Here is a 23,988-nt window from a genome sequence, read left to right on the forward strand (position 1 = left end):
AGAATAACTCCCTAGGGAGGAAATCCAGCCTGCCTGCAAACATTTGAACATACTCAAAACGATGTTTTGTAATAAAAATTTGAATAACTTAGAAAACCAAACGCTGCCTTCGCTCTGGGACCGACTTCGTCTGCTCCAAGGTCTGAGAAGTGTTTAGCGATAGATAATGGTATGACGACTACGGCTTCACAGGATTGGACTGTTGGTATTAGGTTTTTTTAATAGGATTGAAAGAGTATTCCGCCAGGGTTCGATAGTCATATGAAGATCGGTTAGATTTGCCGTGAAAGGGTTTTGTTTGTAATGTTCTGATAATTTAACGCGAATTGTTTTGTTTGTTGTTTGAGTGCTTATAGGCAAAGTTTGTGAATGTTTCTAAGGTGTCTAGGACTTTTGTTTAGTTGTTCGTTCAATTTATTTGTATTATTTTATTATATTATACCTTTGAAGCGTCCAATGCCATACAGATTAACTAGAATTGATTTATTTGCACCACAACATGCCGAGAGGTTTTATTATAGCAGTGAATTACAGCATATAACATCTAGGCCTGATAAAAATCAACCGGAACTTTTTGTGCGTGAGACAAACATCTTAACCATCATACCACGGGACCGCTGATTGAATAAGGTAAATGTTCTGACCATGTGTATTTAACTGAATAAATGTACGCACGTATGTGTACTAAAGTTGATTTATTTTGATATTTTTCAGATAAGTTAAAAAATACTGCATTTTCGCTACATTTGTATTCACCAAAATTGATAGGGAATGGGCAAAATTTGAGAAAGGCCTTATTTCGCGTACAAAGATTTGCCTTAAAATATAATTTATATAAGAATTCAGACATGCTAAAAACATTGTCTTAAATTACTTTAATTATTGTTGTGGAAGCTCTTTTTTAATAGACTCAAAAAACTTCTAATGCTTTTCTTATTATCATAGGTAATAATAGATGCCCATTTTATTTCGATAATATTTCTGATTTCCTTTTGAAAACCCCTGCCTCGAACATACGTATTTGGGCCAAGCTAGAACACCGCCGCTGGAATAACACGTGACCCGATTGTGAGAAAAAATATTACTCATCCAGGGGTAGTTATCGCGGTCGGCTCAACGTATTGGAAACAGACTCACACAGAATCTCATGACCCATAAATAGACGCAAATTAATATCTCATCTACTATCTACACTAAAATAGATATATTTTTTACCAACCCCGTCATATCTTTTATTGATTAAATTCAAACGGTTCGGTGGCGGGGTAGTTCAACAATTGAGATTAAAATCGATGTATTTATTTTGTAAATTTCAACGGTTTTTATGAACATGAAACAATTTATTTTTCATATCGTCCGGGCTGATACAAAACACAGTTCTGCTTGTTAAATAGAACTAGAATCCAGGACGAGTGTTTTTGAATCGATGGCTGCGTTCATATAAAAATTCTGAAAAAGAAAATCGTTTGTAAAATCTTCTGGCTATTAGTAAAGCGGTTGGCGCGTTCACTTACTATTCTTGAGTTTCCGGGATCTCTTCCTACGAAGGTCAACATGGTACATTTGTTTATACATAGGTAAGTTGGTTTTCTTCTTCTTTTTTGTCGTTCCTCAGTTCTGAAGGTCGGGATCATTGGTACTTTTCACAGCCATTTTTTAAATTTTTTTAATAAATATTACAGCGTTCTTATAATTTACCCAAATATTTCGATTTTGGTGGCCATTTTCAACGAGTTGTAAATAACTCACTATTAGTAAATGGAAATCAAGTTGGGGTAGAGAGGGTTCGAACCTCGAACCTCTGATCCGCGAGACCGCAACACTAGCCACGGAACCACTACCTGATATTTGCTTAGCGTATGCAAGGTAAAACATTATTTTATACAAATACAAGATTAGTACAAATACTGCAACCCGATTCAATGCATTCTATTGACAATACGGCTCTGCGCCCTCTCCACGGCTCAATGTAGGATTACCGTGACATTGTTTTCATCTGGTCCGATCCATCGAGCTGCAGCTCTGCCTTCGCTTCTTCGTCCTAGCGCACTGCGCATGATTATTGTTTTCTCCAAATTTTCTAAGTCGCATCTGGCTATGTCCAAACATCACCAGAATACGTTGGCAACATATGGCCGATGGGAGAACTTTTACGTTAGGTTCCTCCCGTATGGAGTCGTTTGTTCTTCTGGCTGTCCATGGGATTCTCAACGTTTGGCGCCAACGCCACATCTCGAAAGCATCTGTTCTCTCCAGTTCACATGTTTTAACTGTTCACGCTTCTGGTCCATATGAGAATGCACTATTTACATTTTTGTTTCCTTTAAGATTTAAGATGGAACATCTAGCTTATTTTGGTCAGTCGAATCTATAAGAATATTTTACTGTTCCTCAACTGGCACCTAAATCGTAAGACTGATCACCTTCCTTTTCTGTAACGCATAACCGAGATACGCTGCAGAAACTTTGGAATAATAAATATGCCTAGAAACCCACAAATCTTCAATTCAGCCATTTTTCCATTTTAAAGAAAAGTTTAAATAGATACGCTATTGATCTATATTTATTTGTGTTTCTAGGCCACTATCTCACCCCTAAATAGTTTCAGTTTCCGACCCCTGCGCTCTGTGAGAGTGTTGCCAAAAGCGTTATTAACCGGGGCTTTGTAACGCCATGTAAGAAAACCACCCCTGATCTTCTGAAAACGTTCCACAGTATTCTGTCTGCCATTATTGAAGCAGTTTGTGCACTCTTCGATACTCCGAATACGAAATTTTATTTGGAGAAACGGCATTCGTTTCGTCGACTCGAGACCACGAACAAATTAGTGATAAATAAACTCGGTGTTTTAAAATAAAATCAAACAAATTTTTACATTCATTTTAATACTGTAATAGTGTTAACTTTTAGTTTTGTTAACCCAATAAACGTTATAAACTAAAAAGTAGGCTTTAAACGTATTCTAATGAGATCGCGGTTAATTTTATATATTTTTTCCACATCGTGTTGTTTATGCTTGGCTAACATTTAATATTTTGAGATAGTTTGTTTCATTGTAGAGAAGGATCAGATTTAACCTCTTAGGGAGTTATTTAGGTCACAACAAAGATGGAGAATATGATCCGGAAATCCAGCCTTGCATACGAAAATTTGGAAATAATAATAAAATCGTTGAATTACGGATAACTTAACCACATTATTTATACTTATGTTTTTTACAATGATTATAATCTTATAATTTTATTTTTCTTCCGGGCAAGGATCTTCTAAATAGCATATTTTTTTCAATAACTGTTTTGTTAATCATCATATTGATTTAATTTTTTGCTCATCCTACTCAAGAAATAAGAATGAATCGAAATTATTAAAATATTTTTTTAACGAATCGCTTCCAAAATTGTATTTACTTTTACCCCGTGTAAATAGCAAACATTACAATTCATTTCACCACAGTCTAATAATCTTTGATAGTTTGGTCATTTCGCACGTGCGCTTCTTGCAATTTGTTCGCTTATTTCCAGCAATAACCACAAATATCCGGTTTTTTGTGTTAGATTGTAAAATATGTAAATGTTTCCCCTTTTCAACTCTCCGTTAACGGGTTGCATGACTTTATTCAGTGTTATTCAACGCGCAGCAACGAGAGGAGCACGACGTCATATGGCATCTTTTCGCAACAGTATTTTATGAAAAAAATGCGTGAATTTTGCAGAAAGCTCAAAATACTATGACACAGTTTTATAAATACTACCGTAACGATCATAATTACATATTTTATAACTATTTTAAAGTCGTATTTCTATCATTTAGCTTACTACGGTATTCCTGTTACCCCCTTCTGGAATTCGCGGATTTTTTTTACGCTTAGGCTCGAAAAGGTCAATACATATTTTTAAATCATTTTAATGCACAATATATTTTATCATTAGCTATCATTTTTTTATATTTATTAGAATGGTTCTGTTATGAGTGCTTATGAATTTGTGAACTCGGCCCTAGAAGAAAGAGAAGGATACAAAAGAGAAAAAAGTAATATTTTGGCAAAACAAAAGAAGCGCGGAATACGTTGCCATGTTCCAATTTCAAATAATAAAAATCTCGCATACGGTCAATGCCAAGTTCTACTTAATTCAAGGTAAGCTACTGTACTTCTTACTAACTATTCACACACAATAGTGCATAGGGCAGTGAGTTTGTATGCGGCGAATATTGTAGCTTTAATAAACCGATACGTAATTATCAAAAAAAATATAGATATGATTTTGCAATTCTGCATAGAAATTATTTTATAAAAACCATATGCCACTACATGCAGGTGTAATTCTTTATTCCGGGTTGTGGTCCTGGTGGTTTTGTGTCACGGACTGCTTTGAGACTCAGCCGCTCTACCAAAACCTGATTACCATTTTCAAATATTTTATTATTTACAACTAAAGCATAATGAAATGTAAAGTTTTACTTCTATTAATACTAACTTTTGCTCCGCATATTACAAAAATAACACGACTATTCAACGGGTGTCATTCTTCAACTTTCTAAAGATTAATATAGGCATATGGAAACTTCTAAATATTATGGTATCTATTTCAATTTAGTAGATAAATAAAACATGTCAAAAATAGATTGATGTTTAAATTGATCAAACGACTTTCAAAGTACCTAGATAGTCCTGGCTTTGGATAAAAATAATATGCATTGCAAATTAACGAGCCGACTCTCCGATATTCGGGAGATGAAAACTGAAAATCCGTGGACACTAAGGAAATCGGTCAGTGTCATGGATCGTTTGTATTTTTTTTACTGAAATTAATTACTCTATATACAGTTTTGATATTTGCGCAGAACCGAATAATTTGCTGTTACGAGGGTTGCTACTTGAGGTTTGAGGTATGGCAACACCAAAGTAAATATGTCAAATTTGACATTGTCATCGTAAAGTTAATAGTAAACAAACTCAGAATGTTTTCTCATACGAGTGATATTTGTGTTGTTTACAGATACTTGAAAAATATTATTCTTTTTAAAATACAACTAACATTTTCTTGCGATGATTTTCTATGACTTTCGACATGGATTAAGCCAACAACAATGTGACGATCAACCCGTTGCGACTTTTGGTGATGAAACACTATCTCGAGTCACCGTATTTTGCTGGTTTTCTGAATTCAATCGTGGTCGCACTTCGTTACATGACGAATTTCAGGAAGGTCGTCCAAAATCGGCTGTTGCGCCAGAAAAAAACGATGCTCTGCGTGAACTGATATTGCAAGATCGTCATGTGACATACCGTGAGATTAAAACATGCTTGGGCATTAGTTCTACTTGCATACATTTAATATTGCACGAACATTTGGTCGTCGAAAAGATTTGTTCGCGTTGGATACAGCATAATTTGACAATCGCTCAAAAAAAGGCTCGTGTTGATGGATGCAAACAAATGTTTTAAAAATTCAGTCGCGGTGCTTCAAAAGACGTCTATAAGATTGTGACAAGCGACAACTCATGAATCTATGAATATGAACCCGAAACTTAACAACAATTGACTGTATGGGTCTTTCAAGACGAGCCAAATCCAACGAAAGTTGTTCGCGCACGAAGCACTTCGAAGTGAATGATCGCCTGTTTTTTCGGAATATCTGGACATGGCTCCACCGTTCTATTAGGGTAACGTAGAACGGTTAATTTTGAATGGTACACTACCATTTTTTTGCCAGAAGTATTCGAAAAAATAAAGGAAACCAACTGCAGAAGACTAATCATTCTCCATCACGACAATTCAAGCTGTCACACATCAGCTCAAACAAGTGAATTTTTGAGCATTCGAAACTTCGAATTGATGGGTCATCCGCCATACAGTCTTGATTTGGCACCCTATGGTTTTTTCTTACTCCCGCATATAAAAAAAATGCGAAGTCAACTTTTTTGACGCCTGGAGAAGCGGTTAATACGTTCAAATCACATGTTTTGGAGCATGCAAAAATGTATAGATCTTTAAGAAGAATATTTTGAAAAACAATAAAGCAATTTTCGATTATAAATATTTGTTTTTACTTGTATCTCAAAACTTAAGCAGCAACCCTCGTATAAAATTGGAATCAAGTGTTTGTACATGTATTTACCAACACCCAGTTCCTAAACTATTAGAACACACAACTTATGTTTTAAACTGTATATTATTAAACAGTGTTGATTATGAGAAAGCCTGTAATTGGAGGTTCATATATTTTATTATGTAATCTAATAATACATTTATAAATTAATTCGGGTCTGTTTGCCTTCGTGTGAATAAAATAAAATAAAAATATTTGCAATTGTAGCAAAAGTCAAGTTTACAATACCGTGATTGTTTGTCAGACTGTTGATCAAGAGGTCCGAGGTTCAATCCCCGACTACCACAACTCGCTTATTTATGACTAAAAGAAAAATGTCCACAAAATACGGTTTTTCGTGTAAATCGCATGTATTTACTTTAAAGAAAACTTTTTATTGCAGTTATTGCAAAAACAAATATCTATCAATACATAAATTGTTGTAAAACAATCGAGTTTTATGAGTGGTTAGTACTGTTGCCTGCAATATTTAACAGTCCTTGGGAGGTAATTACAAACGCTATCTTTATCGGTATGTATCGATATACTTTATTTTCTGTCTCTATCTACTTACATGTTATCGAATGTTGATTGGTGTTTTCAGAAAAAAAACAATTGATCGGTGTTTTCAGAAAAAAAACAATGTTGCAGCATTTTCTCCGTGCTGCGTCATTCAAGTGTTGCTATTGCACCTTATGGCGCATGCACATTATATCCTCTCAGATGTCAAATGATCTGACGCAAGCCCTGTGACTACCATAAAATTTCATATCTTAAACGATATTTAAAAATGTTGTATTTAGTTGTATTTTTTTTAATGTACTAAACAATAATATTTATATAAATATATTTATATTTATTTATTTACACCTTTTATCAAAAATACAATTTTACGTTCACTTTGCCCAGCTAACAAGGGAACATACCCCGTTCCAAGCTAGGAAATTACATTCTAATATATGATAATAGTTATCAAATTAATAGAGAGCACAGACTAATACAATATAAACTTTCTCGTATACACATTTCGATACATATACATACACACATACACATATATACACATGTACATACACACACACGTACATACACCCATGCGCATACACATACATACATTTATAAAACATAGACAATTTATTTATAATGCGAAACTTCATGGTTACCATCTGTAAATATATTTTTTTAAATTATTCTTTATTTTCATATTTTATTTTCGATATTCAGTAAGAATCTCCAATCCGTGGCATGCATCAACTTTTTTGACTCCCTACGACCAATGTCATGTTATGTCATATCTTTATATATATAATTCCTCTGTACGTGTTATGTCACCGTACTCCTCCTGAACGGCTTAACCAATTTACGTGCGGTTTTCAGAGAAATATAGATCTTTGCGCTGTACGTGTTCGAAGATATTAAAATCTTCAATCGAATATGTAAAATAAAGTTAGGAGTAAAAATGTTTTGTTTGTCGATCTACCAGGGTTGCATTCGAAGAGAATGCATTTGCAAAAAATGGAAAAATGTTGTTTTTTTGTGTACAAAATAGTTTGTTTTTGAATGTTTACAAACAGCATTTGTTTTTTGTGGATCTCATTCTTTCCTTAAATTCCTTATAACTTCTACACATTTATTTCCTTTTATTAGATTTTTGGTAACACTAAAATAATATTAAATTCAATACATTTTTAAAAATCGTATTCCTACATAAGTACACCACTTTGTTGATGAGACGACCGGAGTTTGATGTTTGCAAAAAGAATGCCATACTAGAAAAAAAAATTATTTTATTTTGGAATTCAACCATAAACAAGTACCTACTTAAATTCAATATTTTTTTAATATCAACCATTTTTAGTTTTGGAATTTAATCACAAACAAGTACCTAGATGAAAAGTATTTTTCCAAGATAATAGCAAGCAAGCCAACGTTTGGGCAGGACAACGTCTGTCGGGTCCGCTAGTATATATATATATAGTAAAAATATTGAGATACTCCGCAATCGGTATTTTGATGTCAAACCTATGCACCGTTAGGTCTTAATAAAGAAATTAATGTGATGATACATAAAAAAGCATTATTTTGTTTTAATGAAATATTGATTTATGACTTACCCCGGTTTTTGTCGTTGTAACAGAATTGTGACTTTTTGTAGCACTATTTTTCCTCGATATAGCTCGCGTAACATTTATCACGCCGCGATACTGTTATCGACACTCCGATTTGCAGGATTTGCATTCCGAAACGTTTATTAAGCCGGAGGGATTTACATTATTTGGGGAACCAGTGACGGTCCTTGTTGGGACACCGGAGGGAACAGAAGGGACGATCAGGGAGGCACCTAGGGCAAAGGTTGGGATTGGTTACGAGGCAAATTTACTCTATTGTACAAAAAAATTTGGAACTTTTTTCTAACATCCTGAAAACGAAGGTTTCTGAAATAAAATTATGACTGACATTTCAACGATTTGTTTATTTATTTTGAATCTTCAAATAGAACACACATAAACTTATTATTTTGCGAGCTCTAATAATGAAAATGTTTATATTATATTTGCTATTCGATTTTATACTTTTTTTAAAATATTCTACCAAGGTTTTAAAATTGTAAATGAAATGTCATGAATTTCAAGGAATGCTTTAAGTAATAGTTCGAGCATATGGTATCCACACAGAGCCTCCATGCATCTCTATCAGCTTCCAACTCATTTGCGTCCTCCCAAGTCAGGTTCTCGTCCCGAAGTTCTGACAGTTACTGTCGACGAACAGTCAGCAGTGGACGTCCAGGACGTCGAGAACCTGATGCCTTGTTAAGTAGGCAAGCGTGGTTAAGGCTCTCAGGAGGCGTCCGCAGTATATAGCCTAGCCAACCGTATTGCCTCCTATTGACGTCAGTTATTACCGGAGTTTGCTGCGTCCGTTCTCTTATTACTTCATTCCACACAAAGTCAAACCACCGCACACCCAAGATTCTTCTGAGACATCTATTCTCTAAACTCATTATTTTACTGTTTTGAGCCTTGGTGAGATGCCACGATTCGCATCCATGGAGAATAGGTGTTATGCAGGCGTTATACAGAGTGTTCTTTAAACCTTGTCACATCCGAAACCACGATGATCAGTATGGGCAAGAAGACATATTAGCATATTTAAAAAATATTTAGAACAAAGAAAAGTTTTAAAAATAAAATATTTAAAAAAAAACAAACGGTTGCTTACTTCTGCAGGGGAGACGTGAGGGGAGCGCGGCGCAGTATCAGACTCTCCCCTCCCTCCTCCTCGTTTCTCCCCAGCAGAAGTAAGCGACTATTTGCTTTTTTTGATATTTTTTTTATCAAAATTTTATTCGTTCTAAAAAATTATCTTTATGTGCCAATATGTCTTCTTGCTTATACTGATCATCGTGGTATCGGATGTGACAGGGTTTAGTGAACATCCTGTATAGGCGGCATTTGATTATCACTGAGTAAATATTTGATCTCATTTAAAAAAAAATTAAACCTAAAAATTATATTCGATTCATAAAAGAAATAAACCATTTAATTATACAACATATTCAGTAGAAAGTATAAACAATTTAAAAATAAATGTAAAAAAACTAATTAAATAATTAAATATTTTAAAGTAATATAACTAAAAAATCGTAATGTAGTGTTTCATTCAGTTAGGCTAAATAAACAGAAAATTCTATGTTTAATGAAATTTATAAATAAATCAATATAATTACCATTCACCATGTTTAAAAAAGTTCAAAAGGTTTGGTCTATAGGAACAATACCCTACACGAAATATATCCGATACGTGGGAATAACTATTGCCGAGTTCATGAAGTCAATGCGGCATTACAAGTATACACTGTTTGTGAATTGTTGCTACAAAACGGTGGCACCTGCCTAGTAATTCTTCCAGGCACCCTGAAGTTGACGAGAGATAACAGTTAAGGGCAATCCTATATTAAATTTACAATTTTGAATAAATGCAGGCGTTATTTGATTTTCACTGAGTAAATATCCGATCTCTAGACACCCTTCATACTTCTGGATGTGGCCTCTGCTACTCCTGCCCGCACTCCCAGTTCTTTTTGAAAGCTGCCATTTTTAGTAACATATACTAAAAAAATAATATTTGATTAGTAGATTTAGAATAATACATCTTTTCATATTATTTATTAATGAAGAGAATAATAATACACTCAAAGCATCATCCGATCCAATTATACGTGTATGCTATTAACATTCTAGTTCATAAATTTATTTATACTTTTACAATGGTTGTATTCTTTTTTTTATACAGAATAATGTTCCCTCACAGGGGTGTCCCGTGCCGAGGGAAACATTTAACTTTTTTTTTTTACGCATTTATTTTTTTGCATCTCAACAGGCCAGGAGGCCCAATACCAGTGGTGAATAACATCACAGTTCACCCAGGCTTGAGAAAAATCACATTTAATTTTTTGTGTTCTCTCCGGGAATCAAACCCGGAACCTTCCGTGTGTGAGTCAAGCATCTTGACCACTACACCACGGAGGCTGTGAAACATGCCTTAAATTAGTTATTTAACAATGTGAACAAAATAATAAAATAAAAACGTAATTAATTCAATGGGCCGATCGCTAAAAGAACTAAAAGGGAAGCCGAGAAATGTCTCATGTATCAAAATATGATTATGTGAATTTTTTCATTTTTTTAAATAATTTATTTAAAAACAATTTTTATTATAAAAACTCAAATTACATTATAGTGGGTGCTATAATAATTAGACATACTATAGTAATTAGACACTGCAAATCTTAGCGTCTCCACCATAATGTGTTTTTTCTTCAAATGAACGCATTTAATTAATTTATTTTTTACTATCAAATTTAGAATGTCCAATTACTATGGCAACCACCCTAATTTATCTGATTACTTACATAACAAAACACTACATTTGGTATTCCGTGTAAATAAGTGTAAATTTGTAAAATAAAAAGATATTTTTATTTTTGTTGTTATATTAAAATAAATAAATATTAAATAATGATATTTTTTTCATGAAAATGAACAAAATAGGTCATATTAAAAAATGCGATTCCGAACTTGTGTGGCGTAAAATAGAGGGTGTTTAATTTATATTATACCGTTTTAAGATTGTTGAGAATTTATGGTTTGTGGTATATAATTAAACGATACTTTGTTTGAATGTTTGACCATGAGCATTTACCTTTTTTGCAGAGTTGAAGCCGCCGAAGGAGAGCTAAGTATCTCAGCTGGTGACTACCTACTCGTGTGGGGAAATGGACCAGAACCTGGAAGCAGCTTCCTGGACGCGGAACTCTTGGACGGAAGAAGAGGCCTAGTACCAGCTCACTTCGTCCAGAGGCTGGTGGGAGATGACCTTCTAGAATTTCATCAGGTACGCAATAGCGGCACGTTACTGTCACCTAATTGTAACAACGTTATTCTTTGCCTTCAGCCTTGTTCTCTCCACTGCTGGGTAAAGGCCTCTTCTAAACGTTTCCGCTCTTTTTTATACCCCGCTTTTTTCATTTATGCTCTAACCGCTATCGATGTGACGCAATGTCGTCGACCCACCTTTTTTTCCTTTTTCTGTCCTTCCAATACCTCAACATATTACAACAGATATGAAGAACAAATAAGAGAAGTTAATATGGAAGTCTAGGCATATACATTTTTCACATTTTTACATTTTTTTTTTTGCACCACAACAGGCCAGGAGGCCTAATTACAGTGGTGAATTACATCACAGAGCACCCAGGCTTGAGAAAAATCACTTTTTTTTTTTTTTGTGTTCTCACCGGGAATCGAACCCGGAACCTTCCGTGCGTGAGTCAAGCGTCTTGACCACTACACCATGGAGGCCGCCAAGGCTAATGACAAGGCTAATGACCTGCAATCGGCTGGTTCAAGTGGCCACTTAACCCACTTTGTAACATTCACCTTTCATCTGTTGATGTTTGTCAAGTTAAAGAGCTAAAACCTTTTTTTATGCGGGTGAGATTCATCTGATTGAAAATTTGGACAAACTCAAAATATTGTCTTCCAATATCTATTTGTTTGCCCGCGGTCTCCATTTCTTTATTATGGGTGTTTACCAGTTGTCATTTTGTCTCGCCAAACGTCCTTCCCACTGCCATTTTAATTTTGCCGCATGATCCACAATATCTACGACTCCAGATCGGCGCTTATTTCTTCATTCCTTATTTTGTCTCTTTGACATACGCCTAGCATCTGTCTTTCCTTGGATTGTTGCGCGCACTTCAGTTTATGGCTACTTTTCTGTCATAGACATGGTTTATTATCCGCATGTCGTCGTGTCTTTTTAAGCGTACTGTTATTTTTAAAAATGTAAAGAACGTTACTGTGAATAAATAAAACTATGTAAATGTGTTTACACAACGGATTGTTTGCATTCTTCCAGGCTGTAGTTTCAACGCTTCGAGACGCTGACGAAGGCCTTCTTCACAGCGATCCATCTCTCCCTATGGACATGTCCCGGTTACAAGAACTACAGGACGTGGCCGAAGGTCCAGAAGATGATGACTCCGGTGAGTGTGACAATATGTTAATGGAGCCTTTTGATGTTCACCTTCCCTTTGGTGTCAGCAAGTTCAGTGTCAAAAATTATTATTTATTGAGAAACTAATTTTAAAGCTCGTTTTTCCAAACCATTTTTTATTTTAAATTTATCTTGCAATAGATACTTATTTCAGCGGATATTGAATTCGTGTAAATGTATGATAAGCCTCTATTCCATTTGTTTTTCCTTCTCTAATGTAACTTTTACTCTTAATGTTTTTCAGATATCAAAATATGTTTGTGTGGTAATTGAGTAGGTGTCTTAGAACAAGTCACCTACTTTTACTAGTATAACCTGTTTTTAGTATTTTCCCTAATATGCAACTGAAATTAAAGGACATTGTTATGTTAAATTAATGTGTTACTCACACATTTTGAACATTTGTTTTTACATTATATGCGATGTGTCTATTTTATTTCTTGTATATTCAGTAATATTTTTTTACGATAAATAAATTCAGGGTGACATTCAGTCATATTTAAAATGCGAGATTACATAATATTCAAATTGGTAATAGTATACAAAAACGAGCTATAAAATAATTAGTTATTTAAAAATATAGATAAATTCATTAAGAACCCACAAAATAATTAAGTAATCTAGATAAATTCAGTAAGAACCCACAAAATATATTTAACTCAAAATAAGAATTTTGTGCTATTTTAAGACAGTTTTCAAACACTCCTTTAGAATTTTGTTATATAAAAATTGACAATTAAATTTCATTTTACTTCGAACTTTTTTGCTTTCCTTCAAAAAACCATATTTTTTTTTCTTAACTTGCAATTCTGTAGGTAACATAAAACGTTTACAGAAAATCTTAATTAAAATCTCACTGTGATTGTAAATTATTTTTTTAATACAAGAGGAAAAAAATGTTTTCCGTCTTACGTAATTTTTCAGGTACGCCTATATTTTTTAACAAAACACGTACTGTGTACATAAGTAGTATCTCGATGTTTGTACATACAATTAAATGTTATAAATAATTTATTTTACCTACAGAAATTAAACGTTTGTTTGTTAACGTTTTGAAAAAATAATTTTTTGTAAACGTTTTTATTTTTATTGGAAAATTTTATACTGTTTTTGTTTTTACATAAATTTGTTGTTTTCATGCATTTGCTCGATGGTATTCCGAAATCCATAACCCTTTATCGATGTGACCCGCCAACCCCATACATATATAATGCAACCCTAATCATTTTCCCATACCTCACGAACTTTGTCTTGCTTCCCCTTGCCCTCATGCACGTTCTCGTTAAAATAGGCATGTTTGTTTCGATTATGTTGAAGTAGATTTATAAAACTAAATACTTTTAGAACTTTGATATCATCAGAAATATTCCAAGAATTATTTACTATTTCAGTTTACTACTGGATTATATATTACTGTAAGACGTTAACCCATCATTGTTCAAAATAATTTTTATGCTTTTATATAATTAGAAACGTTACGAAAAAGTTATTGCATTCTAAAAAACTATCAATTAAACTAAAATGAAACATAGGATTTGCATGAAAAAATTTATACCATTTTGGATGACACGCACCATTACATTCATTGCATTTCAATTATCAAAAAAAATCAAATTACAAATCAGAATAACCAATCGTTAGTGGAAAATTATACTAGACAAGAAAATACATGGAATAACTTCAAAATAATGGTGTTGTTCTGCTCAAAAAAATTTCTCTGTCATGAAATACATCCGAGGCGATGCGATGTAGCGATGAAATTGCTCTACCTGTTTTTTTTTTTACTGTATCGTGGTAGACAAAAGAACCTTGGCAATCACTGCTGAAGATAATAATTAGCAGGTACAAATAATTCCTTATCAATTATAATATATGAATTGTGTATACGACAACCAATAATCTTAAATAAGTGAACACTCCGCTAAAGACTAACTCTTTTAAGACTAACTTTACATATTTAAACTAAACAGTTAGCGATATTTTTCAGCAATTACATAAAAACATACATAAAATACAAATCTAAAGTATCTTATGGATTGTGTATGCAAATTCAAAACATTTAAAATTTATTATATAAAAATCATATTGTGTTAAAAAAATTTAAGCAAATGTTTCAAATAAAAACATACGTTAAATTTGTAGAAGTGATGTATTGTGTTTAAATTTAGTTCCAAATGATGATCATCGAGGTCCTAGCAGGTAACATGTAGCTATTAGATGGGTTTATTTACTCCAGGGAAATAAACAAATGTATTTATAATTTTAAGAATCGTTAAACTATGCCTCCCTAAATATCTAACTTATCCGAAGTTTAGTAAATGGTAAAGGTTTGTACACTTTAACGATCTTTCGGATACTGGTAATATTTTTTGGCGTTATTTTGCTATGAAAACACTTTTTTTAAATTATCAGCCCAGGTGATGGACGCTCCAATGCTGTCCAAAACGTCGGCGTCATCAATAAAAAAAATTGCCAACATAACGCTGCATAATAACCAAAAAAATACTGTAAATATAGTCAACGTATTTTTCTTTTAAAAAAAGAAACTCAATAGGTACTAATTTTGTGTAAAATAAAAGTTATTTTTCCATTTTTTTAGTGTTGAAATCAGTACATTTCCAAACAAAAACATTTCATAATTTTTTTGTCGACATAACATTATTTCAATATATTTCTTGAATATGTCTGGAATTCACTGGTAAATAATGCATACTGTACTTCTATATTCCTGTCTTGGAAACTTCTTCATCTTAGAATAAAAGTTATGAAAAAAATATGTTGGGTAATAATTTTCACAATTTAAATGGAGTAATATAGCAAAAAATACTGCATGACTAAGCATGACTACCAAAATATGTAATTTTGTTTAAATTTAATATTTTCTAAAACTATTTCTGGTAAATATTTTTAGAATCTAAAATAATATTTTTCAGTTCGTAAGATACATTAAAACCGATATTAATCATAGTATAATACAAAATGTGATAGTTTTGATAATTTTTTTTATGCACATTTTAAATATTTAATAATATTTTTCATAGTTGCTTATTTTCCGGTTTTAATGAATTATTTTGCTGTTATAATAGTTCAAAATAGTGTATCTATAGCGAGTCCTACTTTTCCTTTTTCCTCCTTCCTTCCATTCTTCCCTTTCCGAAATTCCTTCATCTTATCCCAAATTTCCTATCACTACCGACCCTTTTACCGACACTTATCCTTTACATCCAAAATATACACTTTTTTAATTATCACACATTCCGCTGATTCGATTAACGTAATCAAAATATTGTTTAATGAAATAATGTCGTACGAATCTAATAATACGACATTTAAAAAATTTTGTTTCAACGTTTGTTGTCTTCAAAATGCACAATCAATATTCCGTACATGTTTTTTTCTTTATTTAAATATCTTCATTTCGTAAATAATATTACAACTGCCGCGTTTTTAACATATTCTTATAAATTAAATTACATTAATCAAATTATATTCTCTCAACTGTTTTATTCCTCTTAATGATGTTTCAAAATCCCGATGTTGCGCACATTCGCTTTTATGTATTAAAAAATATATATGTCACGCTCTTCACAATGCTTTTTTTATGACATGCTTCACAAATCCGTCACTTTTATCATGAATCCATCACATCCTTATCACGTTATTAATAATATTAATAATTTATGAATCCATATTACTTTACACGTTTTGCAATTCGTTGAAATTATATTTTCACATACCTACACCATTATTTTCCTTTTTTACAAATCACATTCTTTACAAAACTGTCACATTTACTCATTTTAAAACTATAATACTTCATATGACCACCACGATTTCCATAAATATGTTTTATTCTTCGCAAAGTCTTAATCCCTTTTTCACAAAACAATAACAAACCACAAATTTCTAAAAAAATACTTACCACATTCCATAATATGTTAACGTTTAATTTTTGGTTTTCTCGTCATTTTGCGCAATTACAAATAAATTCATGAATTCATGAATCTGTCAATTTAATCATAAATTTCATTTTACGAAACATTCTGCTATTTTCAAATCTGCAACAATATTTTATTATTGTTTACGAATATATTACGATCCATTTCACAAAACAACCGTACTATTTTTAAATCTCACATAATCCATTTCATCAAACTATTATTCATTTGACGAATCTGTCACAACCAACTTTACAAAACAATTGTATTTTCAAATCTGTCATGATCTCATCCGAAAAATATTATTATCACAAATCCGTTACAATCCATTCCGCAAATTATCGTATATTTCACGAACCTGTCACAATCCACTTCACGAACCTGTCACAATCCACTTCACAAAACGATCATATTATCAAATCCATCACAATCTACTTCACAAAAGCATCATATTTGCAAATCCGTCACAATCCACTTCACAAAACGATCATATTATCAAATCCATCACAATCTACTTCACAAAAGCATCATATTTGCAAATCCGTCACAATCCACTTCACAAAACCATCATATTTGCAAATCCGTCAAAATCCACTCGCTTCCCGTACCGTCTACGCTCCAGCCTCCCTTCCGCGCCCCTCAGCTCGGCGCCCGCTGCGGGCCCCCTCGGCCTCACCTGACCTAATGTTCTCGGTACTAGTGCCCGCGCCCCGCCAGCTCACGCTGGAGCGCCAGCTGAACAAGAGCGTGCTGATCGGCTGGACGGCGCCGGAGCCGCACGCCGCCGCCCCCGCCATGATCGACAGCTACCACGTGTACGTGGACGGCGTGCTGAAGACCACCGTCAAGGCGACGGAGCGCACGCGGGCGCTCGTCGAGGGCGTCGACTCTAACCGGGTAAGTCAGCGCTTGCATTATTCATGCCGCTCCGCACGTGATCGGCTTCCCGAGTGAGGGTAAATTGCCCCAAAGTAAAGGGGATGTATAAGAAATGAAGTACCGCGAAGAACACCTTGTTTTTTGGTTCCGTTTTATTAAAATTTACCATTAACAAAAAGGTGCGAAAAATCATCGAAGGAGCACAATGTCTATGGGTATAACAGTAATGAGCAATGTATATAAACAGAAAAACGTGATTACATATTTTATGAAAAAAAAAAATGTGGAAATGATTAAATTAAACATATTCCCTAAGTCGTAATTAAACATATTTCCTATTTTTTATTCAATATAATTTATTTATTTACATACATAAGTTTTGTACACTATTTAAGACATGAGTCCTAACTCCATGGGACTAAAAGTCCTGTGATGAGATGGGATTAGCAATTAGTTGACACAGACAAATCTGTATATCACCACAAATATAGGATCAGAAACATATATTTTTATGTATTTTTTAAAACATATGTGGCACATCAATATGGTAAACAGTAAGCTCAGACATTCGAAAAATCATCGAATAATAATAATAAAATACAGGAAGAAATTGGACAGGTTTATAAAAATCAACATAAAACCACGAATATATTCCAAGAAAAATAAATACATATACGAGAATGTACAGTAAAACTCCAATTATCTGGATTAATGAGTGCCAGACGTAATCACATAAAGACTTACTTAAACATGCCCAGCAAAGTTAATTGCTCTGACGAAGAAACGCGCCGGTCGCCAGCGCCCGTTTTTATATGTTATAATAACATCTCATTTATTTATTATTTCCTGATAACTATCGTGATATATGCCTATTCGGATGACTGAAGTTCGGATAAACAGAGTTCTACTGTATATATTTCGAGCTGATGGAGAATACAGTTCTGTGTTTGATTGAGACGACAAGAGCGTTTTCAACGGCAACTCTCAGTTACAAATCCTAAAAAAGAAAATTCAGTAGAGATAATAAATAATTTGAAAGTGCAACCACATTATAAGAAATAGGTGAACGGACGCAGCAACTTCCGGTGACAACCGGTATAAATATTACAGGCAATAAGGTTGGCACGGCCATACACTGGATGCCTGCTGAGAATCGTAACCACGATGGTCGAGGTTCTCAGCGGGCGTATCAAGCTCTCGAGGTCGTAAATACCGTGATCTTGTGTGTTTTTTTTAAAATATTTTTTTAATACTTTGAAATCAGAAATATTTTAAACTCACACTAGAAAACTTAACACTTACTTTCGGAGGTCCAGACCTTTGATAGTCAAAAATATTCGTGTGTGAATAATGTGAAAAGAATAATAATGGCTATTGCATTCCTCACGAGCTTGCAGCTACTATTGAAGAACTAATTTATTTTCGTTTTTTTAGTCACTAAAACAATCTAGTATTTGAATCTGAACAGTGGGTTTATTTAATGGTTTATAAATATCAAAGGTCGTCGTGTTGCTTGTTCTATTTGTGTACCGAGCCACCCCATGCACTTAAGGTTCCCGGGTCACATGGCGCATCCCACAGTCGCAGGCGTCCCGGACGCCCCCGTAAGTTTCCCATTACCCTCTAGCTACCCCTTCACCGTCTAGGGATGCGTATAACCGACTGCGGTAATCGAATGATTCAATCACTTCAATCAAGTGATAAAAATAATAATAATAATTATAGTTTATTAACAAAATAACAATTACTCTACCCACTACATACACATTTAGGTCATAGATTTTTCTGGATCACGTCTAGTCTGCCCAACTAGGTATAATCTGTTGAAAGGCAGACATTTTTATGCAAAAATAAACAATAACATTACTATTAACATATTACAACAGAGATGAAGAACATTTAAGAAAAGGTAATATAGAAGTCTAGGCATCTACAGGGCTTATGACCTGTCAATGGCTGGTTTAAGTGCCCACTTTACACACTGTATAACATTCACTATTCTGCCTATATTTGAACACCTATATTCCTTCAATTCTTTCATCTGTTGATGTTTGTGAAGTTAAAGAGCTGAAACCTTCATCTCTGTTGTAATATGTTAATATAAACAGCTCCCCGGGGAGTTGAATCCAGTCCTTGTCTACAAAAATTTGGACAAACTCAAAATATTGTTAATAACATTACTACCTGCTAGTTAATTTACTATACAGTTATACAATACCAATTTATACCATTTATTAAGAATGTATTTTGAGTCAATTTTCCGGTTTTTTTTTGACCTGAACCCAGTAACCAATTTTTTACATTTTTAAAGAATTGAATTCGGGTCATGGTTTTACAATGTTTGGGTAACATATTTAATATTTTAGGGCCCAGAAACCTGAATTTTTTTTGCCCGAATTCAGAGTTTGTGATAGACCCCATGACCCATCCTCTAGTTTGACTTCTGGTAGTGTGGGAGGGTTCGTTTTTTTGGATTTGGTAGAATAATTTGCTTTCACAAACATTTTTTTTCTAAAAATATATAATTGTCTTATATCTAAGATCACAAATTCCTCAAATAACTTGATGCTGAAGTACCTGAAAGGCTTTTGAAAAATTATTTTAACTATTGATTTTTGAGCAGATTTGAGAGGTTTTAATATTGATTTATTAGTGCCTCCCCATCCTATTATGCCATAAGTTTTAATTGAGTTACATAAAATAAAATATAATTGTTTGAGTTTAATTAGGAATAAGATGTTACGTATCGTATAATATGTTAATATTTTCTTGATCGCAACAACCGCTTAGATTGTTTATTTTTATACCGGAGCAAATAGTTTTATTTAGCCAAGTGGTTACAGGGATGAATTAAAATTGACCTCCAGTGCCTCAATTATGAACGCATTCTTCATCTGTACATATCAAGACGGTATACTTAACTTCTGTACTATCTGTATCTTTCTCGGTATGCTCTACCTACATACTTGTCATCTCGACATCATATGATCGAAACACACCAATGAATGACCGCAAAAATTAGTTCGCGTTCCTTACTTCATTAGCATTTGAAATAGTTCTCTTTTATTTTTTTAATGGGCTTCTGTGATAGAAAGAGCCCACTTCAAAGCGATTATTAACTCCAATAAATCCCAATTCAAGCAAAAAATGCTAGCTTGAGCATGATTTTAAAAATTATTTTGACAATTGCGAAGACGATTTGCTTAACGAACGTCTGTATTTATCTACCAAGCGACTACAAAGCCGGTTCTACCTACACGTCTATAGGTGTTTTCATGAAGACAAGAATAAATGAAAAAGTTTCATTTATTTTTTTACTTGTAATATTTCTTTCGAAATGTTGACATTGCACCTTAAGGGAGGATGTGAATTATGCCGTCTCGGAAGTCACGTGGTCTTTCGCATGCGTTGCAAAACTTCACCGCTAGTGGCGTTGTACTAACTGAGATTGTAAATTGACATGGAGACGAGAGTGCTGGCTGGGGATAGGATCTCCCGGAGGCGACTGGTCATGTCCCCAGCTCCACTTAGGAGCGGATGTGGAAAATAAGAAAAAAAATGGACGGAATTTTTTCGTAACCAGTTATTAAGTATTCAGTTATTTCCACTCAATTGTTATACTCATCGCTATTATCATCCCTTGTATTGAGGCAGGCATTGTTCATCCGAGCGCTTCATATTATACTGAATAATTACAATCGATAATAACTTCCTGTTAATAATTATGCGTACTTTTTTGGAAAACAATACAAAAGACTTTTATGTCACTCCTTACAAAGCATGAATTATTTCTAATTTTTACTCTGAAAAGAGAATTTAAAAATATTTTTCTATTAATACATTTTTGTATTACCTATTAATTCATTTTGTTTTTATTATTGTTGCATTTGGATTGTTTTTTTTAGTTATAATGCTATTTAAAAAAAAATATAATTCATTTAAACTAATCTATTATCACAATTATTTATAGGATGACCGTACTTATTTTAGAACTATCAATTATTCGAAGAAACCAATTGAATATGAATTTTTCAATGCGATTTATTCTTCAAATTAGATTACTGGACGTTGCAGCGTAAAAACGAGCTAAGCGATAAAATATAATAAAAATATTAAATGGTGTTAGCTAAATTTCTGCTTCCTCAGCGGGGAATTATTTACTTCCGGTTTCAGACTGCGGGGTTTTACTCCCAAGTATGTAATAATTCATTCTCACAACATTATCTAGACGAGCTCGCTCACGTTAGCGGTTTGTTATCAAATACCAACTAAATGAAAGGGACTACTACTAATCGACGGTAAAAATAGCTAATTATTTATTTATTCGACTGCTTACGCCTTTAACAAAGTATAAAAAAAAATTAACAATTTAAATGAAACAAAATACAAAAAACCTGTACACAATCGAAGGAAATATAGAAACATAAAATCAGCAGAATATAAAGACATAACAAAGGAAAATTAAACAAGAAATTAAGGCATAGGTATGCAGCAAATTAATAATAAATAAAAATTTAAATAAAAAAAGTATTAAAGTAATTGGAGTATTAGAAGCGATGTTTAAACAATAAAAATAATTATAAAACTTGGTACACTTTTATAATTTAGAAAAGAAGTGTATGTACCACTATAGCGTAAATTAGGTTGTAAATTTACCGCTTTTCTCAGAATGTTAAGCTGTGTCGTACGAGCCGACACTCATGGACGTCAAATGTAAATTTTGGTTTTTGTAGCAAAAACCCTCTTGTACAACGTTCAAAAAATTAACGGATTTATATCAAACAACATTGAACTTATTTTTACGAATCGCTTTATTAGTATATGGTATATTTTGTAAAAATAAGTTTGTAATAAGTAATTTAAATGAATACACAGCTATAAAAAGAACTTTACTAAAACCATCAATAGATGTCACGTATGTAAACGTCTATAATGTGAAATTACGCATACTTTAACTAGTTATGCAATTTCCGAAAACTCTGGAGATGTGAAAATCACAAACATTACGCGAAATGGTGAATTTGTTACGCAGGGCGTAAAGTGATCACTTCAACCGGCCAACGATATGTCATAAGCCCTGTTAATGCCTTAATTTTCACACTCTAATCCCTTTTTTGTCTTTTGTGTAATTTGTAGGTACCGTGTTTTTATTTTTCATTCAGTTAACGATACTTTAAAAGTCTATTTAGAGAACCGAACATGGTGATTAAAATGATGAATTATAAAAATAAATAAAAGTTTTATCAATAAGCTGATGAGCATCTCAACTGGAAATCGAATATATTTAGCTGGCTGACAGTTTAAATTAATAGGCTTTTGTTTGACATTGAAAGACTATTCCAGATATTTCAAAATGATAATGATGACTGATGACTTTATGCTCAGAAATACGTGTTTTTTTTATCGTTTGGGGGATGAAAAACAGTTGAAAAGAGACTTGGAGATGTCCTAGTTTAACCTAAATATTGATAAATCGTTTTCAATATGTTTACTATCTATAAAATAAAATCAGTAAACTATTAATTACGTCTATTTATTGAAGATCGATAAAAACAATAAACGGTGCCTCAGTTTCTTGAAATTTAAGAAAAAGGGTACAAAAACAAACTATTTTGTCTGGCTACACAAAAATTCAGATTGCTAAAATGTTGGGTAGTACTTCAGAATAATAATGCGCCAAGCTAAAATTTTTACTCTGAGGGTAATACAGTATAAGTAAAATTTCTATCCAATTTTAAATGAAGATTTTTGTTTGGTTCATACACAGTCGATTTCCGCTTACAAAAATGCAGTGTTTGGCCTTAATGAATTTTATTTGATAGATTATATTTTTCCGTGAACGTGGGCACCGCCAAGGAGACTTATGTCCTCAGATGCGTTCAGATGCGGTGTGCGGTATATGATGGGCAAGCTGTCATCACAGTTCACCCACAACAACTCGTGGCATAACGACAAATATTCTGAATGATAACACGATGCATATTTAAAAAAAAAAAAATACTTTGTTTGATAGTCCATTAAATATTAATTTATTTTTTACCTCTAAACTTCCTCATTTGTTGATGATTGACCGCAAAGATGATGGATTAATGGGTAATTGGACCAGGTTTTCGCATACGCTTCGCTGTTGCATTAATGCAACTCTGTCTTATTGCATTTTTCGTTTTGATTGCAGTATCGTCTCACTTAAATATTGCAATTTTGTACATAAATAAACATGCGCTGTAAGGTCGCACGTGGGCAAATATATTCGTCCCTTTCTTATGCAAACCGCAGCCCTAGACGTGCTAAACCAGGGCTTTGCTAGGATAACCCGAAAAGGGTTGGGGAATTTGGAATAAACCAGACGAGACAGCTCTCTATATTATTATCGTACCGTTGGCATTCGGTATATCAAAAAATCTGCAGCGTATAAAAAAATAAACTTACTGAATCTAATGCTTTTGGTCAGCTGATTTTTTTCCACATATTTTTAATACAAACAAATTTGGACTTAAATAGTTGAAGTTGATAGACTTATAATC

At 33.3% G+C, this 23,988-nt stretch overlaps 1 protein-coding gene across 1 annotated transcript in view; it reads left to right on the forward strand.

Moving 5' to 3' along the window:
• Nucleotides 1-23,988, forward strand: part of Rbp (RIMS binding protein) — a gene marked incomplete at both ends in the record, with an annotated part of 50,478 nt that overhangs the window by 20,769 nt on the left and 5,721 nt on the right. The window contains 3 exons of the mRNA XM_088240207.1: nucleotides 11,303-11,483; nucleotides 12,510-12,636; nucleotides 17,286-17,482. Of these exons, the coding sequence (XP_088096333.1) occupies nucleotides 11,303-11,483; nucleotides 12,510-12,636; nucleotides 17,286-17,482 (505 nt within the window). The remainder of the gene's footprint in view (nucleotides 1-11,302; nucleotides 11,484-12,509; nucleotides 12,637-17,285; nucleotides 17,483-23,988) is intronic.

The sequence above is a fragment of the Micrasema longulum genome, unplaced genomic scaffold (assembly GCF_059751315.1).
Source record: "Micrasema longulum isolate JH-2025_06_02 unplaced genomic scaffold, ASM5975131v1 h1tg002378l, whole genome shotgun sequence".
Classification (NCBI taxonomy): domain Eukaryota; kingdom Metazoa; phylum Arthropoda; class Insecta; order Trichoptera; family Brachycentridae; genus Micrasema; species Micrasema longulum.